The sequence below is a fragment of the Triturus cristatus genome, chromosome 9 (assembly GCF_964204655.1).
Source record: "Triturus cristatus chromosome 9, aTriCri1.1, whole genome shotgun sequence".
Classification (NCBI taxonomy): domain Eukaryota; kingdom Metazoa; phylum Chordata; class Amphibia; order Caudata; family Salamandridae; genus Triturus; species Triturus cristatus.
Genome location: NC_140592.1, coordinates 637,404,351 through 637,417,681, shown reverse-complemented (window position 1 = coordinate 637,417,681; position 13,331 = coordinate 637,404,351). Strand labels below are relative to the sequence as shown.

Below are 13,331 nucleotides of genomic sequence, written 5' to 3'. Positions count from 1 at the left end.
ATTTACCCTCTGATCTTAAGGCTCTTTTGGGCTGGTAAAGGTGAATCATAGCCTGAATCATCAGGGATCAATTCCCAACTAGTGCTTTATGTACGATGCACATAGCTTTGAACTGGATCCTCTCCTGGATTGGGAGCCAGTGCAATGAGGTCAGAGCAGATTTGCCTGAGAGCCGTTTTGGGACATTTAAGAGCAGCCGAGCTGCACAATTTTGGACCATCTGTAGTATTTTAGTAGTGGAAAGTGGGGCTCCAAGATAAATAGCATTCGCATAATCCAGTAGTGACAGGATTAATGCTTGTACTAGCAGCCTTCTGGCCAAAAAAGGTAGTAGGGGAAGGATTTTCTTGATCATCCGCAGAAGGCCGTAACAAGTGTCTGCCAGTTTCTGGGCTTGTTCCTTAAGATCTAGGTTGGAGTCGAGTACGACTCCTAGGCTTTTTATATGCTTTTTCGGGGTAGGAGGAGGACCCAGCCGGTTCGGCCACCAGGAATCTATATTGAGGGGGGCCGCGTTACCAAGAAGCATGATTTCCGTTTTTGTCCCATTGAGCTTCAGATATGAGGTGTCCATCCAGCTGGCCACTTTTTTCAAGCAGGATGTAAGGGCTAATCCTGAGTTGTCATTTTTATTCAGGGAGACGACTAACTGAGTATCGTCCGCATAGGTGACGATCTGCACCCCGAATGGGATGACTATGTGTGCCAGGGAGCTCAGGTAGACGTTAAATAAAGTGGGACTTAGTGCAGATCCCTGAGGGACTCCACATGTAAGGGGCACTTGTTTGGAATGGCTGTCTTCCTCAAAAACTGAGAAAAAACTGTTTTCTAGAAAGGACTGCAACCATTTAAGTGCTATTCCGGTAACTCCAACATTTCGAAGGCTGCTAATCAGGAGCGAGTAGTTGACTGTGTCGAAGGCTGCGCTCAGGTCTAATAAAATAATTGCCGGGCAGCCTCCGCTGTCAAGAATTTTTCTAGTTTCAAGAAGTGCAGTCACGGTGCCCTGCTGTGATCTGAAACCTGTTTGTGAAGAATGGAGCAGGTTGTTATTTTCCAGGAAGCCCTAAAGGGACGAGTTCACATGCTTCTCAGCGATTTTACTTATGCCAGGCAGCAGGGAAATGGGTCGGTAGTTTGCCCAGTCTTCCGGGTCTAGATTGGGTTTCTTTAGCAGAGCCTTGACCATTGCCTGTTTCCACAGGGAGGTCACGATTCCTGTGAGAAAAGAGGCATTAATCAGATCTACTATGGCTGAAGAGATGGTCTTGCTAATCTTATCTAGAATAGTGGGTGGAGCTGGGTCCATAGGTGAGCTTGATTTGAGGTGGGTCAAGATTTCTGCTAAGGAGGTTTGGTCCAATGGGGGAAATTCCTCCAATAGGACCTTTTCCTTTATTAGATCAGTTTGAGGTACCAGCTGCTGCAGATCTCCTTCCAGAGGGAAGGACATTTGGATGGTTTGTATCATGGCCAAAAATAATTCTGCTAACTGGTCACATCGGAGTTGAGGGTTATCTGCAGTCTGTGGGGGGCTGGAGGAGTCAAAAGAGATTTAGCAAAAAGGAAAATTTCTCGTGGAGAGTTTGCCGCCGATGTGATTCTATCTTAATAATAGCGACTTTGAGCAGATTTTATTTCTGATTTATAGTGTTTAATGGCTTCTCTATATTTAGCTTTATTGCTGAGAGAGAAGTATTTTCTCCACTTCCTTTCCAATATTTTGCATTTTTGCTTAAGTTTCCGGAGTCCGGAGGATTACCAGGAATTTCTGTTAGTACCGGTTTTTATTTGTATCTCCATTTTTTGGAAGAATGGTGTTAAACGAGGACTCTAGCCAGCTATTAAATATATCATTTGCAATAATGGGGTTAGGATGGGGTTTTGGTCTTGTAGTGTCCAGTTCGATCTCCCATAAATCCCACAGAAGTGTAGACCATGTCCGAATGAGTTTTTTTGTTCGCCTGGCCGGTGGACTTATATCCTGCCTGGCCCAAGTGAACGGGAGCAGGAAATGGTCAGACCAGGGTAGTGAGATAGGTTGGGAGGCAACCAAAGTTGGAATATTAGAGAAAATGGGGTCCAATAAATGACTTTTGTTTTGTGTTGATCCTAGGACTTTTTGATTGAGCTGGAAGATCGCTAACCCTTCAACAAAGTCTGATAGTTGGGCATTATCAAAGTGCATATTCAAGCCTCCCAATACCGTAAAATTAGGCAGGGAGCTTGCAAAGTTGGCTACAATCTCAGGCAGGGACTGACAGAATAGGCTATCAGGGCCTGGGGGACGATAAAGTAAAATACCCGATAGGGTAGTGACATGAGATACCCGGATGAAAGACAGGATGCTTTCACAATTAGGAATGGGATTAGTAGTGATGCGGCATTTAAAAACATCCTTATAGATGATGGCGATGCCCCCTACCCGACCAATGTCTCGATCTTGCCTCTGTATTGCGTAATTAGGTGGAAGGGCTCGCACAGTCACAAAGTCCAATTCTTTGTTCAGCCAGGTTTCCGTGACGAATAAGATATCAGGTTTTTCCTCTTCTAGCAGAATGTGAATTTCCACTGCGTGTTTGAGAAGGGAGCGACAATTGAGTAAAAGCATTTTGTGCTCCCTTTCCTCCATTGAGGGGTCAGACCTACGTATAGGAGGGTAGATTTTATAATCACAGCTAAGACATTTTAGGACATGATGTTCGGGACTTATAGAGTGCCTGCACTTACTTTTAGGTTTCTCTTTAAGGTGTGTGAGCTGTTCAGGGGTGTAGCAGAGCCTTATATTATTGCCCTGGTCCCGGTCGGGCACGGATGAGTGCAGACAGGCTTGCCTTAGGCGTGCCTTCGGCGCACCAGTGGCGCGCCCACTGCGCGCGGCGCGTCATCGGCTCCTAATGAGGCTGACTGTGCGTGATGACGCCAGGAAGCTCTAGTGCGTTTGGGGCTGAATGATAGAGCGCTAACCTAGGAGGAAGGACCTGCCCCTGGAGCATTGAACACAGCTCCGTAATCTAACAGGTGAATAAACAAGTTGAAACAGTTCTCAAGCAAAATTAAAATCAATATTAAAAACAAATATTTCACAATCCTAACAGGGCGCTCGCCGATAGGCAGTGATTACTCTAGAGAAGTCAGTATCAGGAAATGTGAGCCTGCGCGGTGGCGTCATCGGCTCCTAATGAGGCTGACTGTGTGTGATGACGCCAGGAAGCTCTAGCGCGTTTGGGGCTGAATGCTAGAGCGCTAACCTAGGAGGAAGTAACCTGCCCCTGGAACATTGAACACAACTCCGTAATCTAACAGGTGAGTAGACAAGTTGAAACAGTTCTCAAGCAAAATTAAAATCAATATTAAAAACAAATATTTCACAATCCTAACAGGGCACTCGCCGCTAGGTAGTGATTAATCTAGAGAAGTAAGTATCAGGAAATGTCCTCCTGCGTGGTCGCGTCATCGGCTCCCAATGAGGCCGACTGTGCGTGATGACGCCAGGAAGCTCTAGCGCGTTTGGGGCTGAATGCTAAAGCGTTAACCTAGGAGGAAGTAACCTGTCCCTGGAGCATTGAACACAGCTCCATAATCTAACAGGTGAGCAAACAAGTTGAAACAGTTCTCAAGCAAAATTAAAATCAATATTAAAAACAAATATTTCACAATCCTAACAGGGCACTCGCCGCTAGGCAGTGATTACTCCAGGGAAGTCAGTATCAGGAAATGCGCTCCTACACGGTCGTGTCATCGGCTCCTAATGAGGCCGACTGTGCGTGATGACGCCAGGAAGCTCTAGCTGATCTGAGAGGTACACTCGATTATCTGTCTTGTTCACATTGGACATCCTTTAACGAGGAGAAACGGGATGAACATAGACATAATTCAGTTTACTCATAAGCCACCCAGCAGTAGCATGCATGCTCCAAATGCACTAGTTCATTATTTAAAAGAAGGATAACCTCCGGGCTTCAGCTATTCACATTTTAATAGAAAATCATTTACACAGCTTCAACAGAAATGGTACGATGTACACAGAAGATATGAACATTCAGTGACAAAACAGACTCCAGAGATTGAACAAACACAAAGAGACAGGAAACTGAACTAGGAAGGCTGTGGGGCAGAGAACAATAGACACTAAGAGAAAGTGGGCTCCTTGGTGAGCATGTACCTCTCTACCAGGAGAGAACAGAGCTGAACTGCATTCTCCTGGGGTGTAGGTGAAAATCCTCTTTGAACATTCATTGAGCAGATAGTTAAAAATAATTTGGGGATGCTGTGGTCAATAAAGGAAAAGATGAAGGGAAAAGTTAAAGAATTTGTTCCCAGACCCCACTCCAACCATGGTCGTTCTCCTTGATTTAGGATCCTAAATCAACTAGGTTTGATGTGAGTGAACCCAAAATGGATTCCTGTAAGGCACGGTGGTGCATGAAGTCCTGTCTCTGCTGGCCTCCAGCATTCATTAGTAGGGCATGGGTGGTATTTCCAGAGAGCCCCTGGTATGGGTAGAGGAGTGAGGGGCTGTCAGGGCGTGGACCTGGGCTGTCTGCTGCTGAGAGCTCGTCGTCAGAGCTTGGAATGATGCTCCTATTGCCTCCCAGTCCATGGTCCACGGTTGGCAGCTCTGCCAGAAGATCCTTTGACGCTCCCCCTTCTCCATTCTCCCTGCAGAAAAAGAAAGAGGACACAAGATAAGGTGGTTTTCATTGAGAATATAGTGTTTATATTTGAAAACACACGCACAGCCCAAATATCAGTGTTTTCCACAACCTCCTCAGCAGAGATTGAGTAACAGTTGGAAGGCAGTGAGAGCAAGATAATAATATAAAATCACCTAAAAGTACATGGGATCTACGATGTGCATAGAAAAAGCTCCAGTGAACTCAATTCACCAGTTTTTCGCCAGCTGGAAGTAGGACACAATGTCTGAATCAGCAGGGTAGCATAGGAGATAACAGGCAGAGTGAATATAGCCTTAAGAATCACATAAGCCCACACACAACAGAAGCATGATGTAAGATCTGCATTTGAAATTCACCTCAGGCAGTCAGTCAGCACATAAATTGAAGGAAAAAATCAGGGTCTATAGTGGAAGGAAAGTTCTGGGAGTCACCATGCAATCCCGTACATTTTAAAAAATCTACTTAATGTTAGTGTATGGCTCACAAATTTACAACACTCAGTCAGTAGCTTTTTGAGCAAACGAAATACAGATATGTTTTATTGTCCCAAGAACATTGGAAACTCAAAAATCTTCAGTTACCTCCTGGCCATTGACAAGTGGATTACGTGAAGCCACCACAATTTAACACCTCTGAAATACTAACCAATGGAAAATGAAAAAATGTATGCTACGGCCCATTCTCCACCTGGACCAACAGTCTAGGACCATCATAAATATCCAAGGAGGTAAGAAACCTTGGACTCACCATGGATTCCAAACTGTCCATTAATGTCCAAGTGAATGAGCTATCCAAGATCAACATTCTTAAAATGAAAATGCTAGGACGCATCTTTCCGCGCCTTTGCCCACAAGGTCCAAGCAGCAATCTCTCTTGTTCTATCAAAACTAGTTTACGGTTATGGTCTTTAACACCTCACCTTTATCAACTACCGAATATTACTGAGAATTCAGACCTCTGCTGTCAGACTACTCCTGCATGTTAAGCCACAAGCCCATATTTCCCCTGTTTTGAAGGCCCTGCATTGGTTATCAGTTGCCAGAAGATCCTCTTTCAAGATCCTTTGAATCACCCACAAAGCAATATATGGCAACAGACCACTTTTCATCAGGAAGTAAATCACAAAATACATCCAAAACAGAAACCTACGCTCTAGACTGTCTCATAATCCTAGCATACAAGAAAAAAACATTGGTGAGACATCTTTCTCTGTGCAAGTGACTAAACTATGGAATTAGTCAGTGCCAAAAATAAGGTCTACCGCCTGTATTAAAAAAACCTGATGTATACCATATCACTCTCTGGGGCATATTCTCAAGGCGTTATCAGCGAGTTATCGGCACTACATTGCAGCCAAAGTCACGATAAATGTATCACACCATTCACAAGCCGCTGCTAACAGCCCATAGCACCAGTTTACCCGTGATAGCAGCCACAAAAATCATCGCCACAGATGACCCCGGCAACTATCGCTAATGAGATGCAGAGTAGGCGTTCCCCCGCAAAAAGCCACGTCAACACCACACCGCAACATGCTCAACGACCAGCCCGATCGGCGATAAGTCCACAAAACATGCGATATGGCGCGTTAGCAGCAGGAAACTAACACCTGCTCTGACCTGGTGTAAAGTCGGACGGCAGCCGCTACCAGAAAAGGGAGTCCAGCCCACAGCCACACCTGAAGGACAATAGATGCCATGGAGCTACTGATCATGCAGTTCGGAGCCCCAAGAGGGCCATAACACCCAACGCCACCAACCCCCCAGATCCCACCCGCACCACCACCACGGACGACCACAGAGGCAGCGCAGACACAGACCGAGGACCTTCAGAAAACGCACCAGCCTCACCGACTTAACACCAGAGTATGTCATTGCCCACTACAGGCTCAAAAAGACACCCATCCTCTGCATCCTGAACATCATTGCCCACAGGCTGACTGTACCAACACAGTGGACAACCAACATCCCTCCGCAGACAAAGCTGCTGGCTGTGCTGCACCTGTTGGCCTCTGGTACCTTCCAACCAACAACCACCAGAGTCGGAGGAGTCTCACAGCCAGCCCTATCAAAGTTCCTTACACCTGTCTTGGATGCCATCATCAGCTTGGTACCCCAGTACCTATACTTCCCCCACACTGCACAGGAACAGCTGGAGACCAAGCAAGGCTTCTACGCCATAGCTGGATTCCCGCACGTGTAGGGGGCAATAGACTGCACACATGTCCAACTTGTGCCCTATGCCGACACTGCACACCATTACGCAACAGAAGGAACACGCATTCCATCAATGTGCAGGCAATAGTGGACCACCGGGGACTCTTCACTAATGTATTCGCCAACTACCCAGGCAGTGTGCATTATTCATGCAATTTCTGACAGTCCATCATCAACCGATGCTTCCAGGATGGCACCTACAGCACGGCACCTCAGCCACACATTAGCAGAATGTGGGAAGAGGAGGGAACCAGGCATGTGCGAAGGAGGCAATGTGACTGATGAATAAAACTGCACACAATGCCAAGTGTGGCGTGGATGTGTTGGACAGACTGCAGTATGCAGACCACACACATATCCATGTCGACATACATTGCTGGTGTTTGGTGTAGTGGACATTGGACGCAACCCTGTCACCCCAGCCAGTGGGAGAGATCAAGGAAATGTAGCTTATTACGCCCCCCTCCTGTAAGCGTGAGAGGAGTGGGCTGGCTGGGAGTACGCCAGATCAGCATGTGGTTGTGAATAAAAAGCACATAGCCCTGGGCGTGGTCCTCTTCCGGAATGCAAACAACAAAAGAGGAGAGAGCCGGTCAATATGTAAAGAAACTGGGAGCCAAAGAGAAGAAGACAGATTCAGCCCACTAAGTTGAGACAAATCCCATCAGCCCACCGCTTTGGCAGAACATAATCATCTGGGAGTAAGGTGGATCAACTCATTGCAGTGCACCCTATTTCAGGGGAACCATCACTGTGTATATGCAATGAGTTTGCAGTCTTCCAGAGAAAAAGTCTCAAAACACAGTGGTACTGAGAAAGGTGTGAAATGCAGTGCAAAACAGAATAGAAGTGTAATAAAAATGGCTACCTGATAACACCACCCAACTTTTATTCGGTGTCAAAAAAAAGGTGCCAAGATTAAAAAGCAAGTGAAAAACTGATAGTTTGAAAAAATAATAACAATCTTATAGCAATAGAGGTCGACATGTTTCAGCCAAAAGGTTACAGTTACCTGGCTTTCATCAGGACCATGTATGGTGGAATGCTACTGTAGAAATGTGTGTTTACAAAAATACTTTGACAAGAACATCACCGTGACAATACCCTACCAAAATCAAACAGTCATTGATGTGTCCAGTTGTTTAAGGGATGTCCGAGTGTTCCCAACATTATGTGGGAGTACGCCTCACCTCACCCGGCAACTGCTTGGTGTACTTAGGCCCCGCTCTATCCATCGGTACCCCTCTCCTTGTCCAATGCCCAACGTCAATGCCAGGGCGGCACCTCCCACCTCACCACAAGGCCTACGCTGCGAGCGGTGTTGCCTGGGATCCTGTGCTCCTGCTGCACCCCGGGTCGCTGGTCCCCGAAGCCGTCATGGCCACCCCAGCGCATCCAGGCATCACTGCTCACCTGCCGACACCGGCGTATGTCAAAGAAGGCCCATCACATACCGGTGCTAGCTCCAAGCCCGAGGCGCCCAACCTTGGCAGACTCCTCGGACCATCACGGCCTTCGCGACACAGGCCAGCGGAACTCCTTTCTCGTTGACGTACTCCACCGGCATACACAGCGTACAAGTAGGACACACATTTGGAACTGAGTCTTGATTACACCAAGGCAGAGTACATGATTAAAGGCTGAGTTCATGTCACTATACTCCCTCTGACGTGGTGCCACCAAGTCTGTGCATAGGACTCCCACCAAACGTGTCTGTGGGCCCTTGCTGACTCCGGCCTTCGGCCTGCACTGCGGTCCTGCAGGCCTCACACCAATCCAATGCAGTCAGTCACAGGCAGGATACGGCCTCCTCGCCGGCTGCACACCCGCTCAGCTCTGGTGCCACTACCTCCGTCAGCCACAAATATGATACAAATGCCATTCCAATGTTGTGTGTGAGAGATCCAGGTGGAGATGGCTGGACAGAGGTTGGCCCGTGCTGACCGCTGCCTCCGGCCGACACTGAGGCCAACTAGGTTGCACATTTGGAACTGAGTTTTGATTTCTATATGGCAGTGTTCATGTCACAGTACGCAAGGAGACGAGTAAGAGGAAGACGCGCTTCAGTCCGGAGGAGAAAAGGCTCAGCTATACGGAGGTGATTGGACACTACCAACAACTGCACTGGTGCCACTGACTCTGTGCAGCGCATGCCTACCACACGTGGCTGTGGGTCTCTGCTGACCGCTGCCTCCGGCACACACTGCGGTGGAGTAGGTCACACAATTTGAACTGGATCTTGCTCTCTTCATAGCAGAGTCCATGTCACTGTACAGGCCTCATCTCAGACAGTATAACCCTTCCAGCTCTGGTGCCACTGAGTGTGTGCCCTGAAACTCATGGGCAATCTCTGTTTAGACATCGGTGACGTCTAAGCCCATGGACTGGAGGCCGTCGCAGAGTGGATGAAGACCAGCTGCCTAAAACTGAACTCGGACAAAACAGAGGTCCTCATCCTCTGCTCCACCCCCTCCGCATCGGACGACTCCTGGTGGCCGGCCACGCTGGGAACTGCCCCGACACCCACCAACCACGCTCGCAACCTGGGGTTCATCCTGGACTCAACGCTCTCTATTACCCAGCAAGTCAACGCGGTCTCCTCCTCCTGCTTCAACACCCTCCGCATGCTCCGCAAGATCTACAGATGGATCCCCACCGAAACCAGAAGGACAGTCCCCCTATCCCTCGTCAGCAGCAGACTGGACTACGGCAACGCCCTCTACGCGGGAACAACGGCCAAACTCCAGAAAAGTCTTCAACGCATACACAACGCCTTCGCACGCCTCATCCTCAGAACCCCCCGCCACAGCCGCATCAACGCCCACCTGAGAGACCTGCACTGGCTCCCAATCAACAAGAGGATCACCTTCAAGCTCCTCTCCCACGCTCACAAAGCTCTCCACAACGCCGGACCAGCATACCTCAATGATCGACTCACCTTCTACACCCCAGTTCTGCCAGCTTCACTCCGCTGACCGCGCCCTTGCCACTGTCCCACGCATCCGCCGCTTGACCACCGGCGGCAGATCATTCTCCCACCTCGCGCCAAGACATGGAACACCCTCCCGACCCACCTGCGACAAACCCAGGACCTGCTAACCTTCAGGAGACTTCTCAAGACCTGGCTGTTCGATCAGTAGCTGTTCCACCCCCACCCCCCCCTCTCACTAGCGCCTTGAGACCCTCACGGGTGAGTAGCGTGCTTTACAAAATGCTTAATTGATTGATTGATGATGATGAAGATGAGGCAGGTGGACCACACCCCACTGCAGCCGCAGCAGGAATTGCCCGTAGGGACTACATCATTGACAATTTCTTGTCTGGTTGATGTCACATTGTGAGGGTCCTTAGCAGTAATGGCACAGTACGTTGACTGACCACAGGCACAGCATGTGCTAAGAAATGCATTCCGAAACACATTCATGCATGTCACTCATCTGTACAGGCACTTCACTCAGACAAGTGTGGGTGCGACATGTTGTGCTGACAATTTAGGAATTTGTTAATGGATGGTGGGTGTGTCACCTCTGTGCAGTGAGGCTGTTTAGGGTGTCACGTATTCGTTCTGTGTGTCACAGTTGTTACGTTATCCCACTCTTCGGCGTTTTACATGTGTCCCAATTCATTTAATTTTGGCTGTCATTTGTGGCCTACAAGTGACAACAGGGTTTCTTTTGGGCTCTGGTATGTGCCGCCATGATGCAGGGATGCACCCTGTGACTCAAGTCCCGTGACATGGGCAACATGTACGTAGGGGGAGTCACTGCCCCTACATTGGTCCATGCTTTCATTATTGTTTGGTCATGGACATGGCACATCGGTGTGCAGGGGGTTTTGTTTGTCCCTCTGCAATGTGAAGAGGAGATGCGGTTTCACAGTGTGTTCCATATTTGTTTCCGCATTGGCGCAGGTTACATACTGAATGCATGTGAATGTACATTGTGGCTGTTTGTGGGGAGCTGCCTATCTGATTTGGACAATGGTCATTTGTTCTGCGTCACAGCTGTGGGGTTGTGCTCGTACGTTGTCATCTCACCGTTTGTTTGGTCTGCTTTTATGGTGCTTTTTCTCACCAGAAGCGTGTGAATTGCAGGCCTGTCGCTGGTTTTCACTTCTTTTTGTATCGCGCTTGGCCTCATCGCAATTTTTTTTGTGTTCGTGTTTCGCATTTTTGCGGCGTGGCGTTGATTTTATCGTGGTCATTTGACACGTTATCTGGGGACTATCACATGGTGCTGCAGTGTTGTGAATACTTGGTTAACACGGCGTAAATGTCCCGCGATGGACTGCAATGTTGGAGGTTGCATTAAGTATCTTTTGCAATGGTTATCACACGTTCTTGAGAATATCCAGCTCTGATTCTTAGATTCAAATATTAAAAAGCTTTTGGGATGGCACTACCCATATCCATTTTATAAGAAATTATAGAGATCCTCCCTGACATTGAAACTATTTGGTGATTTTTTATTAAGATTTGATATATATCGTGTCTCCAGCTGTCTGAGCAATAGTTCTTGGTTGCCTCTTCGCCTCAGTTTAGGCACTGCGTCAATTACAAAATATTTCAGACATTCAAGGTTGTTATTATGGTATTGTTTAAAGTGTCGGGCTACAGGGTCGGTAGGATCAGAATTGACAATAGCTCTGAGATGCTGTAGTATTCTAACATGGACCTGTAATTTCGTACTTACTGTATAGTGCAGCTTGCATGTACACTCCAAAACATAAACCGCAAATTCGGTTTTCCATGTACACAAGCAGTCTCTTTTAACAGGTCTGTTGTGAAATGGTGTGAAATATTGGGACATATTGGTTCCAAATCGACATGCTCTACAACAGCTACATTTGTAGAATCCTTTTCGCGATGAGAGCCAGCTAGTTGTTTCAATTACTTTCAGAATGCTTCTAACCAGTAAATTACTCATTGATGGACCTTTTCTAAACGATATAGTCGTATTTCTGGGAAGTTTTGCGCCTATAACAGGATAACTTGAAATTATAGGCCATTGTTTTCTGAGGATGGATCTTATCTGTTGCTCCTGTTTATTGTAAGGATTAATCTTACATTGGTTTCATCTTCGTTTCCATTATCTTTTGTTGTTTTTATTTTTTCTGTTCAATACACCCCCAAATAGAATGGTTTCCCTACTATCCTGATCAGCTATAGCAATGGCTCGATCAAGAGACTTGACTGAGTATCCTCGAGCCAAGAATCTATGTTTAGATTCTTGTTGACATCTTTTTAAAGCAGTGTCTTAACTGCACTTTCTTCGCAGCCATAGCATTTCGTTATATGGAATGCTGTCTTTGAGGTGTCTGGGTTGGAAGCTGCTGGTGTAAAGTAAAGAATTGCTAGCTGCTGTTTTTTCTGTGGAGTTGAGACTCATTTCTGTTATTCTCTATGTACACTTGTACATCAAGGAATTCGATTTTTGGGCTACTTCTATGTGCAGTAAATGTTTCCACAGTATCTAGTGTCCGTTTCCTTATGATAAACAAATCATCTATATATTGAAGCCAACAGATAACCTGTTTGTCCCAAAATTCAACATGGTCAACCATGAGTTCCTGCTCCTCCCACCAGCCCATGTGTAAACACACGTAACTAGGGGAGAAGCAGGCGCCCATGGCACCCCCCCTTAGCTGTTGGAAGATTTCACCATTAAAATAGAAAACGTTATTTTCCAAACACCATCTAATCATGGACAATAGCACTTTACTGTGTTCATAAAGTCTCAAAGGTCTACTTCTGAGCTAATATTCCACCACTCTTAGTCCATCATGATGGTTGATGCTTATATAAAGCGATGTTATATCCAATGTCATTAATAGGTATTCACTGTTCCATGGAAATTCTTTTTGGCAAATCGCCTGTTTCTCCGATAAATAATGGAAAATTACATACATATTCTGGAAGGGAAAAAACAACATATTGTGATGTGCTTGTGAAAATACAATTTCTAGCCAAAATTATGGGTCTCCCTGGTATTCTAACGGTGTATATATGCGTGTGTGTATGTGTGTGCATATGTGTATGACATGACACTGCATGTATATTCATACATGACAAAAATATACATGTGTGGGTAGTCATTTGTATACGTAAATTAAAAAGCAGTAATGTGTATAACTAAGTATATTATGCATCTAATATATATGTGTGTGTCTGACCATGTAAATATTATTACATGTGATATATTACTTACTAGTGTTCACCAGTCGGTAGTTACATTTAGGTCCTTATTTCCTTGGAAGAGTGTTTTTTTGTTTGCCAATAACTTTGGCACCATTAGACGAACCCTCGCGAAATTTTCAAACTAGTAAGACAGTCACTTCAGCTGCTGTCTTGAAAGTTTTGGGGTGATCCATCAAGCGGGGGCTAAGAAAAACGAGGAGAGTCCCAAAAATGTTTTACCCATGCAAATTTCCATCGTGA

The 13,331-nt window shown here is 46.5% G+C and overlaps 1 protein-coding gene across 1 annotated transcript in view; it reads right to left on the bottom strand.

Moving 5' to 3' along the window:
* Positions 1 to 3,963: 3,963 nt before the first annotated feature.
* LOC146798414 (homeobox protein six1b-like) overlaps positions 3,964 to 13,331 on the bottom strand; it is a 286,437-nt gene continuing 277,069 nt past the window's right edge. The window contains exon 3 of the mRNA XM_085625680.1: positions 3,964 to 4,662. Coding sequence (XP_085481806.1) covers positions 4,356 to 4,662 — 307 coding nt within the window. The 3' untranslated portion in view covers positions 3,964 to 4,355. The remainder of the gene's footprint in view (positions 4,663 to 13,331) is intronic.